The 19,394-nt window shown below is 42.8% G+C and overlaps 1 protein-coding gene across 2 annotated transcripts in view; it reads left to right on the top strand.

Moving 5' to 3' along the window:
- The window catches only part of ATP2A2 (ATPase sarcoplasmic/endoplasmic reticulum Ca2+ transporting 2), a 246,589-nt gene that overhangs the window by 156,829 nt on the left and 70,366 nt on the right, over positions 1-19,394 (top strand). For both annotated transcript variants that reach the window (XM_085634329.1, XM_085634330.1), the window contains exons 10-14: positions 6,045-6,147; positions 8,488-8,619; positions 8,695-8,817; positions 9,149-9,367; positions 11,170-11,505. In XM_085634329.1, coding sequence (XP_085490455.1) covers positions 6,045-6,147; positions 8,488-8,619; positions 8,695-8,817; positions 9,149-9,367; positions 11,170-11,505 — 913 coding nt within the window. The remainder of the gene's footprint in view (positions 1-6,044; positions 6,148-8,487; positions 8,620-8,694; positions 8,818-9,148; positions 9,368-11,169; positions 11,506-19,394) is intronic.

Raw genomic sequence — 19,394 nt, forward strand, 5'->3', positions numbered from 1 at the left:
TGTATCCTTGAAGCTGCTTCGGAGTACAGTTGTTAACTTCTTTGATACTAATGCAAAATCTCAACCTGGACTAGCAATGCTGACTGTTCAGGTGCTCATCAGTATTCTCATGTTTAGTTCTTCATAGTTGTCATCCACTTTACTCCCACACTTTAGCATGGATATCCCTGTAGAAGGGCTTGTTCTAAAGTCACTGCATAGAATCTAGACCAGCCCTACCCAAGATTTCAGTCTTTGAAAGTAAAAATGCTGGGAAAGGTGCCTGCACTAATTATGTAAAACTGATTTATTGAAACATAAAAACCATGATTAGGAAACTGTTGCCACTCATTCACTGACCTACCCTTCTATGTGCACATAGGCTGTGTTTTCCATACTGCAGATGCGCTGTTTCTGTACTTGCCCCATGTCTGTGGGGAAAAAGGAATCTTAAAAGTAGAGCAGGGTATAGAGAATCTGTAAAATCACCTTCATTAGGCGGGAGGAGGTTTGCAATTGTACACGTGATCAACATCCACAAAGTTTATAAAATTTTGAAATAACACTATTCTGACCGTAATCACTAGAGATGTGTGCATATCTTGTGAATATGCAGCACAAAATGCAAACCAATGGCTTCTGGAAAGTAACTTATTCTCAATTTACAAAACCTACTGTTAACTTGATCAGTAGGAGTAAAATGCCCACTTATATGAATACTTCCAACTCTAGATTCCTCAGCTTTAGAATATCCCCAGGTGCCAGACTGGACCTGGAAGATTCAAAACCTCACTGCTGTGCTCTGGTTGGTGGCGCCAAGTAGCTGTGCCTGGACTTTTTCATCTCAGCAGTGACTATGGCGCAGCATCCTGAAACCCCGACAGACCTATTGTTTGACATCTGCTAAGCCAGCCAGGCACCACAGGCTGGCGCCAGATGACCCAGACTTCTTGACTCTACACCAGTCTGGTCTGGTGATCCAAACTTCCACCTGCATGGTGAACCCCGCTTCTTTCCCTCGACTCCTTTTCCTATGCCCCCTTTTTACAGGGTTGATGAGAACTGAGGCATTTAGGAAACAAATGTTTTCATCAGGTAGTCCAGCAATCTGGTCTGTCAATGCCAGATGTTTGCTGGGTAGATAGTCCGACCTCTTAGACATGGTCCGCAAGATCTTGCTGGCAGTCACCGAGAAATTTCAGGCCAACCTGGCTCAGGCCATCCAGAACGGGTCAGGAGGCAGCCAAATATGTAATATGATCTAGACACTAACAATTGCTTGAGCTGCGTGGTCGGATCTAGTGTGGTGCCTCAGCGTCCTGCATGGATGAGATCTACTGGCTTCTGGCAACATGCATGCCTCACTTATGGATATGTTTTTTTTGGACGGATCTCACTTTTTTTTTGGGTGAAAAGGCTGATTCCGCACTGAACGCATCAAAGATAACCGGTCCTAGGCTTGGCACCTTATTTTGTTCTCTACTCCTGCAAGACAGCACCCTTATCAGTTTTTCCCCTTTTGTGACTGTTCCATAGGTTTGGCTTGCCAGCAACACCAAGGCTCACTATCCACGTAATGGGCGACCCACAGTCCTTTTAGCAGCAAAGGTGGGGATCAGGCACACAATGACCAGGCCACAAGGGGAGGTGAACATCACACTCTCCCAGATTCTGCCTCCAAGCGCTTTAATATGCCCTTAGTGGTACAATACCACCCTGTGACCGACAGGATCAGATCTTTCTTCCAAGGGTGGCACAATAGAACAGCCGACAGGTGGGTCCTTCATTGTTCAACAGGGCTTTGTTCGGTCATTCATTTTTGACACCATTTTCTGCCAAAACTGAGCAGCTTTCAGAGGAGCACCTTTCAATCTTGCTTCAGGAGGCGCACACTCTTTAAGCCAAAGGAGCCTTTAAGAGGTTGCCAGCCTCGGAAATAGGGACTGACTCTTACTCCCGCTGTTGCTTTGTGCCAAAGAAAAACTGCGGTCTTCATCCTATTTTGGATATCCGTCCTGTGAATGCTTTCCTACAGAAAGACAATACTCAGTGGCCCACATTGTCTGCCCTGGATCCTGGTGACTGGATGATTATCCCAGACTTGCAGGATGCATATTTTATATGTGCCCATCCTACAGTCCCACAGGCCTTACCTGCTGCTGAATGTAGTCTAAGCTTTTTTAGCTTGCCATACACCCCTTTGGCCTCACCAGTACTCATGTGGTGTTCACAAAAGTGATGTTGTGGTTGCTGCCTATCTTTGGAGGTTGAGGGTACCAGTTTTCTGCCTCCGTACTGGGTCCCCGTGAAAGTGTCTCTGATGCGTCTGGACCTTTTGGATGTCATCTAGGACTGGCTTGAGATGAGGTCTCTGATGGAAACTGGACTCCACACTAACATATTGGAGTTGCGGTCCATTGTCCTGGCGCTGAAAGCCCCCTTACTGTCTATCAGGAAGAGGCTTGTTCACATTCTCATGAATAACACCACTGCCATGCTTGTACTGCAACAAGCAGGATGAGGTGGGGAACTGGGTCCTTTGCCATGGCGCTCTTTTTCTCTGGAGCGTCAGGACATTTCCCTGGTCATGAATCGCATTGCAGGATTTTTGAATGCCAGGGCAGACTAACTCAGTGGGTGGCTCCTGGCAGATCAGATGGCAGCTATATCCTGAGGTGGCATAGGGAATTTTCCAGCCATGGGAAAAACGCTGGCTAAATCCTTTTACCAACTTCAAACTGGCCATGTCAAAACATTTGCACACTGGAGTTTCTCTTAAGGAGGCATTACGGCTACAGTGAATCACGGAACTCCTGTACGCATTTCAGCCTCTGCCTCTTCTGCCTTAAGATATGAGGATAAGGAATGACTAGGCCCTGGTTATCTTAGTCGAGGGAAAGGAACAGGGGAACCCTTCTCACAACGGAACCAGGGTACTAGTTATATATAGGGAAACCATGGTTCCTATGGATAAATGAAACTGACTTGGGCAATAAGTGTGCACATAGTGTGCACAATCACAATAAAAAGGACCCAGTAATGTCAGAGGGCAAGAGAACCTTCTACACAGTTTGTTCAATATAGTTTATTTTATGAAAAACATTGAATTATATATACACTTCTTTTTAGTCAAAAGCGCAAATATTTGTGCATTGTGTCCCCAAGTGAAAAATGGAACCGAAAAGTGAATATACAAGGTGAATAATTATGTGCACGGTTTCCATGAATTGTAAGATACGACCATTCATATACACTTAGCGATCAAGTTATCCCTGTGTAGTGCTGTGTTCAATGACCGTGCACTGTTGTATGTTGGGGATTTTTATCTTCGGACAGATCTGTTTCTTGCTGCAGCCGCGTTAGTCTGCAGTCTAGCTGCACTGGTAGGCTCTGGGTGTGGCTAGACTGCAGCGGACTAACGCGGCTGCATCAAGAAACACAGATCTGTCTGAAGATAAAAATCCCCAACATACAACAGTGCACTGTCATTGAACACAGCACTACACAGGGATAACTTGATCGCTACAGCTGTAGCGAACTTGATGAAGAGCCGGTCGGCCATTCTACATCCTGAAGTGCCTACCTTGCCTCACCCTGAGACCCCGGCCGGGGCCTCACGTGAGTCCTTTCCCTCACCTTTCACTGTGGCACATCACTTTCACTAAGGCTGCGCTTATCACCATCCAGATGTCCCTACATCATTAGTCCTGAGGAGACTTCCCCTCCGCCTGTTGTGATGGTTCTAAAAGTTTTGATACACAGGCTTCCCCCTAACCCTTTGTGATGCCAAAATGGGATCTTAATTTGATCTTTACTTTCTTCATGTACACTTCGTTTGAGCAGATTCACAGCTGCCCCTTGGTCTCCTGAATCAGAAAACTATATTACTTGTTGCAATAACTTCAGCTTGTCGAGTGAATGTCTTGGTGTAGATCAGGCGTCCTATGCCGCCTTTTTCCCAAACTAATGATGAGGGCCAAAGTGGCCTTTCTGCCTAAAGTCGTGCCTCCTTTTCATGTCAGACACCATTACACTTCCAACTTTCTTTGCTGTGCCTCACCCTTCTAAAGACTAGGAGAGACTTCATCTGGCTAAATCCCCCCCCCCCCCCCCAAAGAGAATCTTGAGTTTTTATATCAATCGCACCCAAGATCACCGGACGGACAAACTGTGTAGGGTTCTCTGGGGCAAACAAGGGTAGGGTGGTTCAGAAAAGTCCTCTACTTTAAGATCTGCTAGGTTTTTGCTCGGTGAGGTGCTTCCAGTAGGACTAAAATCCCATTGCACTAGGGTCAAGGTTCTGCCATGGGCTTGGGATGAGGAGTGCCTGTTATTGATATTAGACTGTGAAGTGGCCATCCGTGCATACATTTATGAAGCATTACAACAGCCGGGTTCAATGGGAAAGGAATTTTGCTGTGTGGTCCTACAGTACTTTTTGATCTGCACAATCCCACTGACCATCTTAGTAGGTACAGCTTTGGTATCCATTCTAAATGTAAGGAATCTGCATTAGAAGTGTCCATCAGTTCTTACCTTTTGGTAACATGCTTTGTGGTGATTACACGAACTAAAGATTCCTTACTGCTGTCCTGGCTCCCCGTTCTTTAAAATGTTTTTTTTTTTTTTTCTTCATCTGAAAAGTCCCAAACTCGAGATTCACACTGTGGTACCTTTGATAGTTGTTGGGCTCAGAGTGCACCGACCGAGGCAAGAAAGAAGCTCGTCTGCCCAGGGGTGGCGTTTATATACAGCTCTATCTTTAATTCCTTGACTAAACAAAGTCAACCTGGAATTGCATGGCGCCACCTGTCTCCTGGATCAGTGTTGTGCCAGGGGATATTCATATTGTGAAGAACCTGCAGGTGGAGAATCCACTAGAAAGGGTATTACAGTAAGTAACCTGCTTATTTGTGAAAATGCTACACTGAGAAATTTGGCAGGGTACATACTAGCCTCACTAACCAGTTGTGAGAATATGGTCTGAAACATGACAAATATTTCAAAGAAAATGCTCCAGCACAATAGAATTTGGCAAATGGTAGTCCCTTGTTGGCTGGATTCCAGAGCTTTTGGTATGATTATCAGTTTTCTCGTTTTAATATTAGGCTTTTAGGAATGAGCCCCCACCCCGATTTGCAGCGCTAAACGCAGGAGGAATTTCAGTAAACCACTTATCTTGGAATGTCTGCTATCTTGATACTCTACTTGGAAGCATGCCATGCAAGGGAGTTGCACTTGTCCCGAAGTGAATTTCCTCCGATTACTAATGATAGTTGTTAGGCTGATAGTTTAGCGGACATATAACCATTACCACAACTGGGCATTACAACGACACTGAAGTTAGTCTGCCTTGTTAAAGTAATTGCAAGGCAGGATCTTGGCTGTTGTGAGTGCAGAATTATGCTAAAACCCTACAACTGTACAAAAGGGGGTGGTGATGGACGGAGCATCAGAACCAATCAAACACTCACACCCAGTCAACAGATCTGGGTTTGAGCCATCACCGTTCTTTAGCCCACTCTGCCACCCCAGTTCAGACATGGCCATATGCAAATCAGTCTGACCCTGTGCCTCATGGGAACAGTGCAGCCCGAACTGCCAAGCCTTGCCTTCCCTGGACCGGAAACGAGCTTCCTAGGACCGGTTTCTGGCATTTCAGCCGTCTTCAGCCAGGCTTGCTTGAATCCAGTGGCAAAGTGAGCAAGGGACTCACGTCTGAGCATACCCTGCCAACTTATGGCGAACAAAGTGGTACAAAAGGGGGTGGTGATGGACGGAGCATCAGAACCAATCAAACACTCACACCCAAGCCATGCCTTCCCTGGAACGGAAACAAGCTTCCTAGTACCGGTTTCTGGCATTTCAGCCGTCTTCAGCCAGGCTTGCTTGAACCCTACAACTGAGCACGTTTAGCGATTTGTGGTTTGTTTTTTGTCATATTGTGTGCATGTGAAAAGGGTTAGTCTTTGTATTTTATGGATACGCTGCAATTTAATCAGATGACTGTAGGCAATTGAAAAGTACCACATTGTAAAGTTGTTCATTTCACCTTTATTTTGTAGACACAAAGACGACAAACTGGTGAAATGTCACCAGTATGATGGCCTTGTAGAATTAGCTACAGTCTGTGCACTTTGCAATGATTCTTCTTTGGATTTCAATGAGGTAAGTTTCTTAAAGCAGACCGTTCTGATTATTAACTGCTTATGTTGCAGGACTGTTACAGGTGCCAACTAGTATTAACAGTTATAATACTTTCTAATCCACCTTTGGAATATAGCCTTGAATTAGGTAGTTGACACTGCTTCCTCGGTCTTGCCTGCGTGATGTTGTCACCAGTTCTAGTTTACTTGGACTGAAACAAAAACTCTATTCCCCTGGTAGGGAGTATGATTCAGCACTTAAACCTCTCCATAAAAGCATCTGATCAGTTTTGTGGATCGTCAAGGAGCCTTCTTACCCAACCACCCTCATGCCCCTCCCTGGATAAAGCCCTCATCCTCTTTGAACCCCTCTGAACTCCCCACCACCAGCCTGCGTATGCCACAGGTAATGTCCAAGGCAGCCCTAACATCCCCCAAGTATGCCTTCTGTGGTTATTTGTGATCCACACTTTTCCACTGTTTACATGTTTTTGGCCTTTCAGCTATCCAACACGTGGGGCCGTTTGGCCGGTCCAGAATAAACTAACCTTGTGGCTTAATTATCTTGCTTCAGTTGAACCTAGTTTTGGTTCCTTTAAAGTACTGTGCTAGAGGCACAGCATTCAAATGGTGGAGCGCAGTAGAAGGCTTCTAGTTGAGTGAGTCTGTGAGCCAACCGGTGCTTAGTGGACTAGGAGTTAGCTAACACCTCAGCGATCACCTTACGCTTGAATAATTTCTGAAAGTATGGGCATTCTAGCCTTTCCTTTGGGGCAAGCAAACTGTGGACATGCTGGACGTCACCATAGCATTATTTGAACTAAAATAGAAAGTTACCCTCACCCCTTTGCTAAAGAATAAGATTTTGATCAGGCTCTCACTTTAATCTTGATTTGTGGAAGTTATCTGTGCATGCATAATGTGTTCCTCCCTGGCCAAGTCAGATGACGTGATGCCTAACTTCAGATGTGGGACAGCTATTTCAGACTAAGCATAGAACCGCGTCTGACATTGCTTGCAGTGAATAGGGCCCCTTTGGCGGGAGGTGGAAATAAGTACCTGTACAGGGGGCCTGCCTTCCCCACAGCCCATTTTAAAAAATCCACACTGTGCCATGGTGGTTGCACCCAATCAACCAAAGCATTTAAAACCATTCCATTACAAATATTTTTTTTTTTTAAATCTTGGCAGTCTCTGCAAATTTCTTAATCTGAAAATCGGGCTATTTATATATTGTACAACACGTCATCCAGAGCAAGCACTACATGGAATGACTGAAGTTTAGGAAAGAATTAAAACACCCTTTTCCCGTGGGGCCTTCATATTCCTACCCAGAGCTATCTCACTCCAAGCCAATTCTTCATCCATAGCGTTCGCCATGAAAGAATGCGTTGCCATAGCTATCCGATATTTATAGCGTCCACACATTCCGACATTCTGTTGCGCTAACAAACTAGACTTTAAAAATTTGATGCAAGCCTGTTTTGTTTTTAGACGTTCATGGAGGAAACCTTGAAATGCGCTGTTTTCAGTTGTATTCCTTTCCACTTTTGCAGTATCGCACCTTAATAGCCGTTTTCTTACAAGAACATAGGAATCAATGTTCATGTTGTATAGTTTAAAACGTACTCCTAGAAATTATATTTGGACTATGTTCTGTATAATACCCACCTAACTAACCTCGCACAACCAAACACCAACAATCGCATAATGTGCACCCAAATGAAGAATTCATTCTAGTAACATAATGGTAGTAAGCACTAAAAATGCAAATTGCACCACATACTGTCTTTGGTTGTTACATTTTTAATATTCGTCATATTACAATTGTGCACTATTGGATAGTGCAAAATTGTTTATAATGCTGCACCCAATTTATATCCTCTCTGAAATGTAGAATGCGGTCTTTCATTTGTAGTATCTATGCGCTGTGTATTATATATTTTTTCCTTAAGTTTTATTTTTTTGTACTCCTGCATTGTCCATAGTATTGTACAGTACATTATATTTTCATGCTTGGTCAAGCCGGTTTCCTACTAAAATGAATCCCCCGGAATGCCTTGAAAGATGGGCATCCTATTTTTTTGCTATACAGGAGTTTCAATTAGTTAAGGGTTATGCTTGCAATTTTTTTTTTTTGGACCTTTCAGAGTTCACATTTGTGTTCTCTACGTTCGATACTCACTAAAAATCGATTCAGGTGGACATTGGGGGCAACAGTGCATTGCATGACATGACCTTTAGGATCATGGCTTTCTTTCGTCCACACCTGTAGGAAACCTTTAGATGTTTTGCTTTTCTCCAGAAATGCACTAAGTAATTGACTCTTTTTTATTTTATTTTTTATTCCTTTGTAATTAAGGCTAAAGGGGTTTATGAGAAGGTCGGCGAAGCAACGGAGACCGCACTCACCTGTTTGGTGGAGAAAATGAATGTATTTGACACAGATCTTAAAGGGCTTTCCAGAATTGAGCGGGCTAATGCCTGCAATTCGGTAAGTGACTGAATCTTGGGGAGTCTTCTGTGTGTGAAGCTAAACGTAAAGTGCTAACATCTGTGATGTTTACAGGTCATTAAACAGTTGATGAAGAAAGAATTCACTTTGGAATTTTCAAGAGACCGAAAATCCATGTCTGTATACTGCACGCCAAATAAACCAACTCGTACCAACATGAGCAAGATGTTTGTTAAGGCAAGTTAAAACAAAAATATGCTATGTATTTTGTGCTTTAATGTGAAATATTATGAATGTTTGCAAGTTAAATTGGCTTGTCCATTAAACGTTACCTTGCGCCTTCATGCTTTTTAAATTTTAGGAGTTGAGGGTAACCATTTGGGCAAGTATTGGATGACGTAAGTCGTTTGAAATAGTACCTAAAGCTCGGGCCAGAGAAGATCAACAGTGCTGCATTATACTGAAAATCCAGTGCCGGATGGCCGTGTTTACTGTTTAATTTGATTTCTCGTTTAAATTCCACCTTCACCTGCTGCAGGATGACCTTTTATATTCTTTTTTTGTGTAGGGTGCTCCAGAAGGTGTTGTTGATAGATGTACACATGTTCGCGTCGGCAGCACTAAAGTGCCTTTGACTCCTGGAATTAAGCAGAAAATACTGTCTGTTATCAGAGAGTGGGGCACCGGAAGGGATACCCTGCGATGCCTGGCTCTGGCAACTCATGACAATCCACCAAGGAAGGAAGATATGAATCTTATAGATTCTGCCAATTTTGTTACCTATGAGGTGAGTTTCTCCAGTCTTTTTGTCTTGTGAGATTACTATTATGGGATGCATAGAGTTTAAACTGTAAAACTGTCACTTGCTATCAAAATGTCTTGTGTTGGTACTTTAGTAGTGAGAATTTTTGTGAAACATGTCTTTGATAACATTTTCATTATTTTCCACTAGGGTTCAATTCTCAGGCTTGGATGCAAATAAAAACCGATTGTGCCTAATTGCAGAGTAAAATGCATACACCATGGGTTATTTAGTTAAAAATATGTACTGCTGCAACATTTGAGGAATAATATTGCGTTGTATCTCTAATTTTATTAGCTCTACACGTGGTACTCTAGCTCAGTGTACTTCCTTTGTGATAACATTGCCAGGTTTTGTGGGAAATAAAGTATTCAAATTAGCAGAATCGTGACTAGTTGAATCTTCAAATTGTGCTTATGACTGCGGATAAACTGGCAGTGTTAACTGTTGAGGGAGTAAAGTGGTTTGTGGATATTCACAGATCTATTGTAGCTAGTTATCAACCCTACAAACGTAAAAAATCTGCTGTAGCAAGCCAACGTACTGTTCCAAAATGGAAAGGAAGCCACATACCTAATGTGTTATTGAAGTTAAAATGTATGAAACTTCTCTGTATGCTTGAAACGTTTCTGCATGCTTGAAACGTTTTCTGCATGCAATAGATTCAATGGAGTACAGCGTCATGAATCCCAGAACAAGTTAGTGGTAATTTAAAAGTAGCCATATTTTTCAACAATCGTAGACGTGTAACACTTTCAAAAGATGTTTATACATTTCTTGAAAAACAGACCAAGCGCCAGCCTCGCACTTTGCAGCTGTGCTAACACTATTGTGTGGCTAGGGTTTGAGGTCCTTTTTTTTTTTTTGTTTGTAATTTTTGAAATTAGCCACATCCATAGCGAGGATTGAATTAGCTATGTATGCATGCACCTGCAAGTCTATTTGTTTCCCTCCAAGGAAGCCTCTTTACGTTTTAATTATTTTCACAGATCGAGGCTGTACTCTGACCATGACCATCCTCACAAACCAGTGACATCAGATGGTCATTAGCTTGTTCTTATTTAGGTTAGGTTTTAAAGGGGACTTCTCATACAGTAGTGTATAACTGGCTTGCAGTTTAGCTCTGTTTATGCACTTATGTATGTGACTGTATACATACAATGGAGCAAAATAGTTTTGATGCATTTAATCTTTGTAAGTAGCAGGCTATTCTGAGCCGTTCTTGGGATTCAGTAAAAAAGGGTCTCCGGTGTAGGTATGATCTTCACACATAGCAAATGTTTTTCTGTTATAAAGAAAAAAAAAAAAACAATCCGGACTTTCATATAGCACGAACGTGACCCAAAGGTATCAGTGCTTTACATAAGCACCAGTTGCATTACAGACACATTAATTTTATTAGGCACGATGAGCTTGTGATTTTCCTGGAATCACAGGATTTTGAGCGTCCCTTACTGAGACTCAAACCCAGTTCCCCAGCTTCGAGGTCAACTGCTCTAGCTGTTAGGCTACATCCTCTCCTATTTAATGATCAGTTACAGCTCGTCAAGATGAGGCTATTGGACAAACTGATATGAAATATCTGACAAATTTCTTTATTCGTCCTTAGATACAAGTTTAGTTTTTCCTGATTTTATAGCTGCATTTGTTTAAAAAAAAAAAGAAGCTTAGTCATATTTCAAATGCCTCCTTACCATCAAAGAGCTAAACAGCACTAAATGTCTTTTACTATAAGCTTATAACCTGCTGAAACGGTCTTACAACTACTACTGTTTTTCTCTTTTCAGACCAATTTAACATTTGTAGGTTGCGTTGGAATGCTGGACCCCCCTAGAACAGAAGTAGCTATATCAGTGAAAATGTGTAGGCAAGCTGGAATTAGAGTCATCATGATTACTGGAGACAATAAGGGAACGGCAGTTGCCATTTGTCGTCGGATAGGTATCTTTCGGGAAGATGAAGATGTCTCAGACAAAGCTTTCACTGGTCGTGAATTCGATGAGCTTTCTCCAGCTGCCCAGAGAGATGCCTGCATGAATGCCCGCTGCTTTGCCCGTGTGGAGCCTTCCCACAAATCGAAGATTGTTGAGTTTTTGCAGTCCTTCGATGAAATCACAGCTATGGTATGTTGCTTTTAATTGTACCTATTTTAAATTGTTTGCCAAGTAATGCAATATATCTACTTATACTGTTCATGATCTGAAAATACATTCTGAATAGTTTGTTGTTTTGGTGTACGAGCCTGCGCTAGATTCATATGCTGTTACTATTTACTTTTCGGTAATGATAAAAGACACGCAGCCTCTACCCCTTCATGACTGCAAACAATTCCCCAGTGCATGACCCCTTTCTTTAAATTCATTATTACATTGTTGTGTTTAGCAATTATGAGAAGAACTAAAGTTGTCATGAGAAATTACTTTTTCATAAGTCGGGTACTCTTCAACTTGGACATCTAAACGAAGAATAACCGCATCAGTCTTTGGGAGATCACATTTGGGTCCAGAGTGTAGAAAACGCGGGTTTCCAGATGTTATATTTCATCAGTTGTTTTGTGTGGCTTTAGCTATGGAGAGATTTGTTTTTAAAAAAGATATTTAGGGCCTGGTTTGTTTGAGTTTGCATCAAATGATTCCCTCAGTGTGCAATATCAGAAATTTTGGGCGAATATAATGGCCCTGCGCTAAGCTCCTACCTACTGGACTGGTGCCCAACCAGGTCGATACTTGAAATTCAATATAAACCTACTCGCAGGGAGCTATTCCAAAAAAAATCGGTATTGCAAGCAGACATGCAATGTCCATCGATTGTTTCATTGCATTTTATTCTCAAAGATTTGACATCAAAGGATTTGAATGTCTCGTTTCTATTTCATGTCAGTGTGACAAGGCTTGGGTACATTAAAGTCTACAGTTGAAATAATTCCAAACAAACGTTTTTCATTCACTTGAATTCAATCCTCGGATGTCCTACTCAGTCTAAATAATAGTTGTCAACATTACAACTTTTCAGCTAACACTTGTTTGGCGGCGATACATGCCACTTCTGCAGGGCTTTCTTTAAGTAACGAAAAGAGCGCTGCAAATCGTCGTCATCTGTTAGTGGTGGTTAGGGGGTCTATAATCTTTCTCAGTCTCTTGGCTCATGTCTTCTCTAATCCTAGTGACGTTCTAAAGCTTGAACCTTTATTTTCCATTTTCTTCTTGTTGTAGTTCTTTGATTAAATCGTCATCATGCTGTGACTTCCTTTCGGAACATTCCTCAATGAAGTACATGTGTTATATTTAAAATCCTTGCACTTTAAAATCTCCATGTGCAACAGGGAATTTGCAGCTACAATTTATATTTTTCTGTCTCGGCGCGTTGCTGCTTACCCGTACTGACACAGCAAGTTAAAATTCTTTGTTAAATCTTTTTGAGAACACATTTCAACGAAACACAATATTTGGACATTGTAAATTTATTTGCAATATTGATGTCTTTTGGAATAGCTCCATATGAGTAGGTTTATTTAGTGTGTGCAATAGGTTTTTCACTTGCACACTATACAAAAGTGTTTGTTCCTTGTTTAAAATGTAAAAAGACACACTTTGAGTGATCTTACCTTTGCTATTCTGTGTCAAACAGTGGATGCAGGCATCCTCATGTCTTCAGGACCGAGTCACAGTAGTCCGTTTAGGTTGAGCCCTTAGGCAAAATATCATTTGTTAGTGCTGAAGTGATGGATTAAAATTAACAGAATTGTGACTAGTTGACTTTGCAGTCAAATGACTGTCTCGTTGGTAAATAAACCAGTTAGCAACATTGAGAACATCTTGGACATCCAAATGCAACAGTGGCTGACAAGGAGCAAAGGTTACTATTTTAATACATAAAATATATCTCTAAAGACTGAAACCTCGCTATGGTGTTGAAATCTGAAAACATTTTGGCTGCACAAGCTTCTTCCAAAGGAACAAAATGGCTTTATACAAATGCCTTAAACATACAATGTTCACTTTAAGGACAATAAGAGACCAACATTGAGTTGGGCACTGTAAAGACCCACTTTTGATTTGAGCAAACAGTGTACCGACCTTTAAGGGTTCTGGTGCAGGGTCTTTTACTGACTACATTTTCGTTTCAGCTGGTTGATATTTTCCTCGGATTAGCTTCCCTTTCTAATTTTCACTGGGACAGACTGGAGAGACTAACCCTCTGGGTGGATGAGCATAACATCCTGTCTGATCACCAGTATGGGTTTAGACCTAGTAGGGGCACGGTGGAGCAGACACTCCATATATATCTCCCAATAACCAAATACACTAGTGCTAAAAGTTGTTTGTTACACCTTGCTTTCATGGACCTCATCTCTGCTTTGAGGTTAACTGAGAAGCTCTGGGCAGAGTTTGGGTTCATGGGGGTCGAACCTGTGCCAGTTCCCTTTCTGAAAGATCTCCATGATGGTATTCCAGGCTCAGTAAGACTCTGAAACCACAGGGAATGCACTAAGCACTTTAATCTAAGGCAAGGAGCCAGTAAAGGCTGCATCCTTGCACCCTTTTTTTATCATTATAGTAATTGTTTAGAATTGCTTTCTGAAAAAGATCTCGATACTTCAAGAGTGGAAGGGCGATTGCTCCCCGCTCTCTTGTACCCAGATGATGCAGTCCTGATTGTACCTACAGCCAGAAATCTGCAACTGCTTTTAGATTTTTAAAATAGTTTTATTTTTTTTTTAAAGCTTGGGCCTGTCCACAAATTATCAAAAATCTCATGTCATGGTAGTGGGTCCCTAAAATACCAAAATGTAATGTTTTTCGATGCAGAGTCAGGTTTTAAGCAAGGTGGATCATTTTGCCTATCTAGGGATTAGACTCTGGTCCTAATTGGCAACCTTTGAGAAAAAATAGTGTCTCAAGAGGTCAATTTCTAGCTTAAAAGTTATTTTCTTGTCCGGATGGCATCCTGAAATAAGATATTGTGTGGCTGAAGCGGCCCTTTTTTCTCTGGGTGACAGCGGAGGTAGGCTTCTGCTCTGATCAAACAGTTGATGCGGCAGAATATCTTGGTAAAGTCAGTAAACTATATAGAACCATACCTTATTCTAGCAATGTCCAATCACTATCTGCGTTTACTGACTTATTTTAGATTGGACATCTTTAATCAATTGCTGTTTATAAATGATGTCTGGTTCAAAATGGCTGATTTACTGCCCTGTATCTGACCAAGTCTCAATTTGTGATGCACATTGTCTTCACTTGCCCCAGACTCAATACCCTTTGTCATAAATTTAGCATGCCCCATCAGTTATCCACAGGTTTGATACGGATTAGACCTGCGCTTTTATATTTACAGTTTCTATCCACAATTACAATTTGTTTTTGTCAAGGTTCTGGACTAGTGTTTTTTTAGTTTGAATCATTAGTTCATTTTTAGTATTGGTTCTTCTGTTTTAGGTAATGCTGATATTCCCTCCCAGTAACCTATTTGCTCTTCCTTGATTAAATATTGATAAGATGACAAGTTGTATTTTTGGCCTTTATAAATCGACCCTTACATATTCTTCTGTAATATATTATTAATTATTGCACTTGGAGATATATTTTTATGAATGTTTATAATGGATTTGTGTTTGATCCGTACACTTGTATTCTGATTTTATTCAAAATTGAATAAAGTTATGATAAGACCCACTTTAGTACCTTCACTATATGGCATGCTGAAGAAAGAGTAGACACAAGATAATTACTTGGCTCTGGAAAAATTAAAAGCAGAGCACAAACTGATTCCCCTCAATTTGAGATGGAAATATATCCTGGCAAACTATCTTTTCCTAATGATGTTGGCATAATGTGCAGTTACCAAGCTAAGCGTATGTATGTATGTATGATACAAATGTAGGAGGAACAAGATGATGCATGATTTTAATGAAACTCTGAAATAGTGTACGCAAAAGTATTGGTCTTACAGATGTTCCCCAAAAAAAGAATTCTGCTGCTCCTCATCAGCTGCTAATCCAGGTGCAGTTTGCAAAAAAGAGCAGTTTTGAGGAAGAGGTCAGAAGCAGAGGCTGCATTTTCTACACATCAGAACCCTCATAGACCGCAAACTGGACATGACTGCACAAGTCAACTGTGTCACTGCATCTTTCTTCCACACACTAAAGATGCTGTGGAAGATCTTCAAGTGGCTTCCAAGCAACACCAGAAAAACATTACTCACTCCCTTGTCACCAGCAAATTGTACTATGGGAATGCCCTCTACATTGGTATCCACATGAAACTCCTCAGAAGACTACAGACCATCCAAAACTTGGCAGCCACACTTTTCCTTAGCCTCTCACACAGTAATCTCATCACACTGCACCTCCAGGAGCTCCACCGGCTCCCAAACACACCCAATTCAAACTTCTTTCACACACGTTCAAGGCACCGCACAACTTGGGCCCCTCTTACCTGAAGAATCTCATCACCTTCCACCAATCACCCAGACCCCTCCGCAGGACTCCTACTCTCACATTTCATCCATACACCGATCCGGTGGACAGGCCTTCATATACATTGCCCTAAAGTATAGGACAACTTCCCATTTTAAAGCAGAGCCTCCTTTTATCGTGAATTCCACTAGAAGCTAAAAACCTAGCTTTTCAACTAACCTTGCCATTGGCATGCTAGACATAATAGCACAGCTCCAGGATCACCTCATGTTTGCTAGTGTGCTTTACAAATACACAACACACAATGATTTTATAATGTATTCCCTGCCTCAAATTGAGATACTATCCAGAGATGTGGTTAAGGATGACCTCAACAATGTGGGTTCTGTACAGAATTCATATACTTGCCACTAAATGTAAAACCATAGAAATTAAGCATTTTGGAAGATGCCCTACCAATCCAAAATCGATAAAGTTCAGAGAATTTTTACAAAGGCTGCAATACATTAAGTACCTCAAGAGCGAATAGTGATGTTTGATATATTTCCTCTTACAGAACTAACCTAGATACCTATCTATTGGCTTTACAGTTCTTGACCACTTTCTTGAAGAAATGTGTTTAAAGTTAGGACTTTGCAGGGAGAGATTTGTGTTGGAAGAGCAGCATTTTCTTGTGACATTAGATCTCTGGCACCAGTTGCCACTTTTCAGTGCATCCCAAATATCAAATACTGTGTTGCAGAGAAAAGCATGTGCAGAGTTTCTCCATTGGACATAGTGTAATCTCCAATAGTATAGTATTTACAAAATGCCTAGCAGTGGTGTCTGTGTATCCGATGGCAGTCGTTAAATTGTAATCTCAAACTAGGCAATTGGCTGGTGTAGGGGGAATTCCTTCAAGCGATGCCCGACATCTGTCAATGCAGTTAACATATTGCTACAGCAGTTTTGATTTCTGTCTATCTAAAGTAATTGTTCCAAATTATATCCATATAAGAGAATTCCATTGTAGCAGCTATAGGTAACTGTCTAAGACAGCAAAACATTCTGCCATTTCTAAAAGAGTCCTCTTTTTTAATGTCCGTTATTTATAGTGAGAACAGTGATTGATTAAAGTGGTGAGGATGATGTCATACTCCTAGTATACTCAAGTTCACAAGCAACCTGATCAAGCTGTCTTCACCTAGAAGGTACATACATGGTTTAGGTCACCAGCTCAGACATTTGCTAGAGATGACCTACCAAAAATGGAATAAGCGGTACCTACCTTACTTTCTCAGATAAGGGAGGACAAATACAGCTTTCATAGAAAGAGCCTCGATTTTTACACCATGACATCTAAAGTCATGGACTTTGAGTGCTTAAAATTATGTAGATGTTTCAAGAGGCAAGTAAGCCAATCTAAACCGGTCTAAGTTGCTGCAAAGCTGAAATGGCTGTCATGATGTAAGAATAATTTTTGTATCGGTCTAGGGTGAACAAAGTGACTCCCTAGACACCAATGCTTGAGTTCACTTCAAGCTTGATTATCAGGAAATAAATGACTTGGCATACTCCCATCAAGATGCCTTGTCAAAGTATTCTAGGAGGCGGTTGGACAATTGAGGGGAGGAACGAAATAGAAGGAAAGGATACAAAAAGTAAGCCTACTTCCTTTAAGCGAAGAATGAAAAAGGGTTCTTAAACCCAGTGAGGTTTTTCATTCTATTTAGAAAGACATTAGATGCAGCTGTTAGATGAATAATGTTAAAAAAAAATCTATCCATTTGTTAGAAGTGTCTCAGTGTTTTGGAATCTCCTGCACGGATTGAGAGATTAACTGCTTTTGAATTTAATGAAGAAGCCTATCATGGAAAACTAAAATTACTCTTCAGGTGTCGATATATATGGAACGGTTTGCTCCAAGGGATATATTTTCCTCGCAATAAGAAACCAAAGGGATCAGACTAGCCTGGTAGAACACGTCATAAGTTCCCCAGCTATCATGTGTGTCAAATCCATCCATCTGAAAGAGACACGTTAGTGATAGATTCCTTACTTTAGAATATCCCCAGACGTCCGACTGGATCCGGAAAGTTTTTTGTAGCAGTACCCCTGCATGTCAGTAGGTGCGTCGTGCGGCTCCGAGTCAGTCACTGGCGTCGTAAGCGCCGAGATGACGTCACGGAGACTACTTAGGCGCCACCCATGCGCGCTGACGTCAGTTCATTCTTTTTCCACACCAGCAAGCGCAGATCCGGATAGAGCACGTACCTTAGTCACTTTTTGACTAGTCTTTTGAGACTTTTGTCTCCCCATTTTTTTTTCCTGGTGCACGTAGGGATGCCTGGATTTAAGTCTTGTGGGGCTTGCCGTCGCAATATGTCGGTGGTGGACCCCTATGAGGTTTGCCTCTACTGCCTGGAGACCGACCAAGACGCCCAGTCATGCCGGGACTGTCGGGCCATGGCCCTGAAGTCCCTGAGGGAGTGGCGCCGGAAACTGCTGGAGGCCCGGCACTCGTCCCAACACCGCTCCAGGTCCAGGGACCGCTCGCGGGGGCCGCAGTCGTTGCTCCTCGGCCTCCAAGTCTTCACGATCGAATTCCGGTAAGCAACGACCTAAAAAGAAGTCTAAGAAGCGTGTTCGCTCTCCGACGTCCCCTGTCGGTCCTCGGATGCGGACAGGGGTTCTGCCCCTGCGGCTCCTTTGGAGCCTGGGAGTCCCGCGGCCTACCCGCCTTACCCAGGTCCATCGGCGACTCCTGAACAGGTGCAAGAATAGTTTGCCACTATGGACCGTTTTTTTGGGCCTTGGGCTCCCGCCAGCGCGCCTTCGGGCCCCGTGGTCCCGTGTCCAGATCCTGTTGGCCCGTCTGTGCTGCTAGCAGATCCAGCTTCGGCGCCACAGGATCCTACACCATTGGCTCCAGCCCCAGAGCCACGAGGTCTGGTGCTGCCGGCCACAGCGCTGCCTCCGGCGCCGCAGTGGGTGCCGTTCGTTCCGCCCTTGCCCCGGTTGAAGGACCATTTCGTTCCTGCCTGGGATCCGCATTGGGACACAGCGCTGGCCCGACCAACAGCCGGCGCCAGCTGTTTCCGACGCATTTTGTCCCTTCTCAGGCTCCGGCTCTACCGCCGCGGCTGTTCCTCCTGCAACGGGGGTGGAGGATGACTGGGAGGGGTCCGAGGACCCTCTTGCCCATCAGTGTGACTCCGAGCAGGACTGGGTGGACTATCTGGAGGACGCCGGCGAACTCAATGTCTTTTCTGACCCGGGGTTTGCCTCTCCCCGCCTACAATGGAGGAGGGCGCTTCCTACACGATGGTGCTCTGTCAGGCTGCTAAGGTCCTCAACCTCTATCTTCCTATGATGGCCCTCAAAACCAACCTCACTGAGGTGCTCCAGACGGCGTCTACTTTGTCGGAGCCACTGCTTTCCTTCAACGAAGCCCTCACCGACGTCCTGTTGGGAACTTGGTCGCGGCTGGCCACGGGGCCCCTGTGGATAAGAATGTCGCCAGGCGTCACTGCCTGGCGCCTGGTGACACTGCGTTTCTGACCACTCATCCCACGCCTGTGAGTCTGGTCATCCAAGCCTCGACGTCGCAGAGTG

The sequence above is a fragment of the Triturus cristatus genome, chromosome 11 (assembly GCF_964204655.1).
Source record: "Triturus cristatus chromosome 11, aTriCri1.1, whole genome shotgun sequence".
In the NCBI taxonomy this organism is placed as follows: Eukaryota; Metazoa; Chordata; class Amphibia; order Caudata; family Salamandridae; genus Triturus; species Triturus cristatus.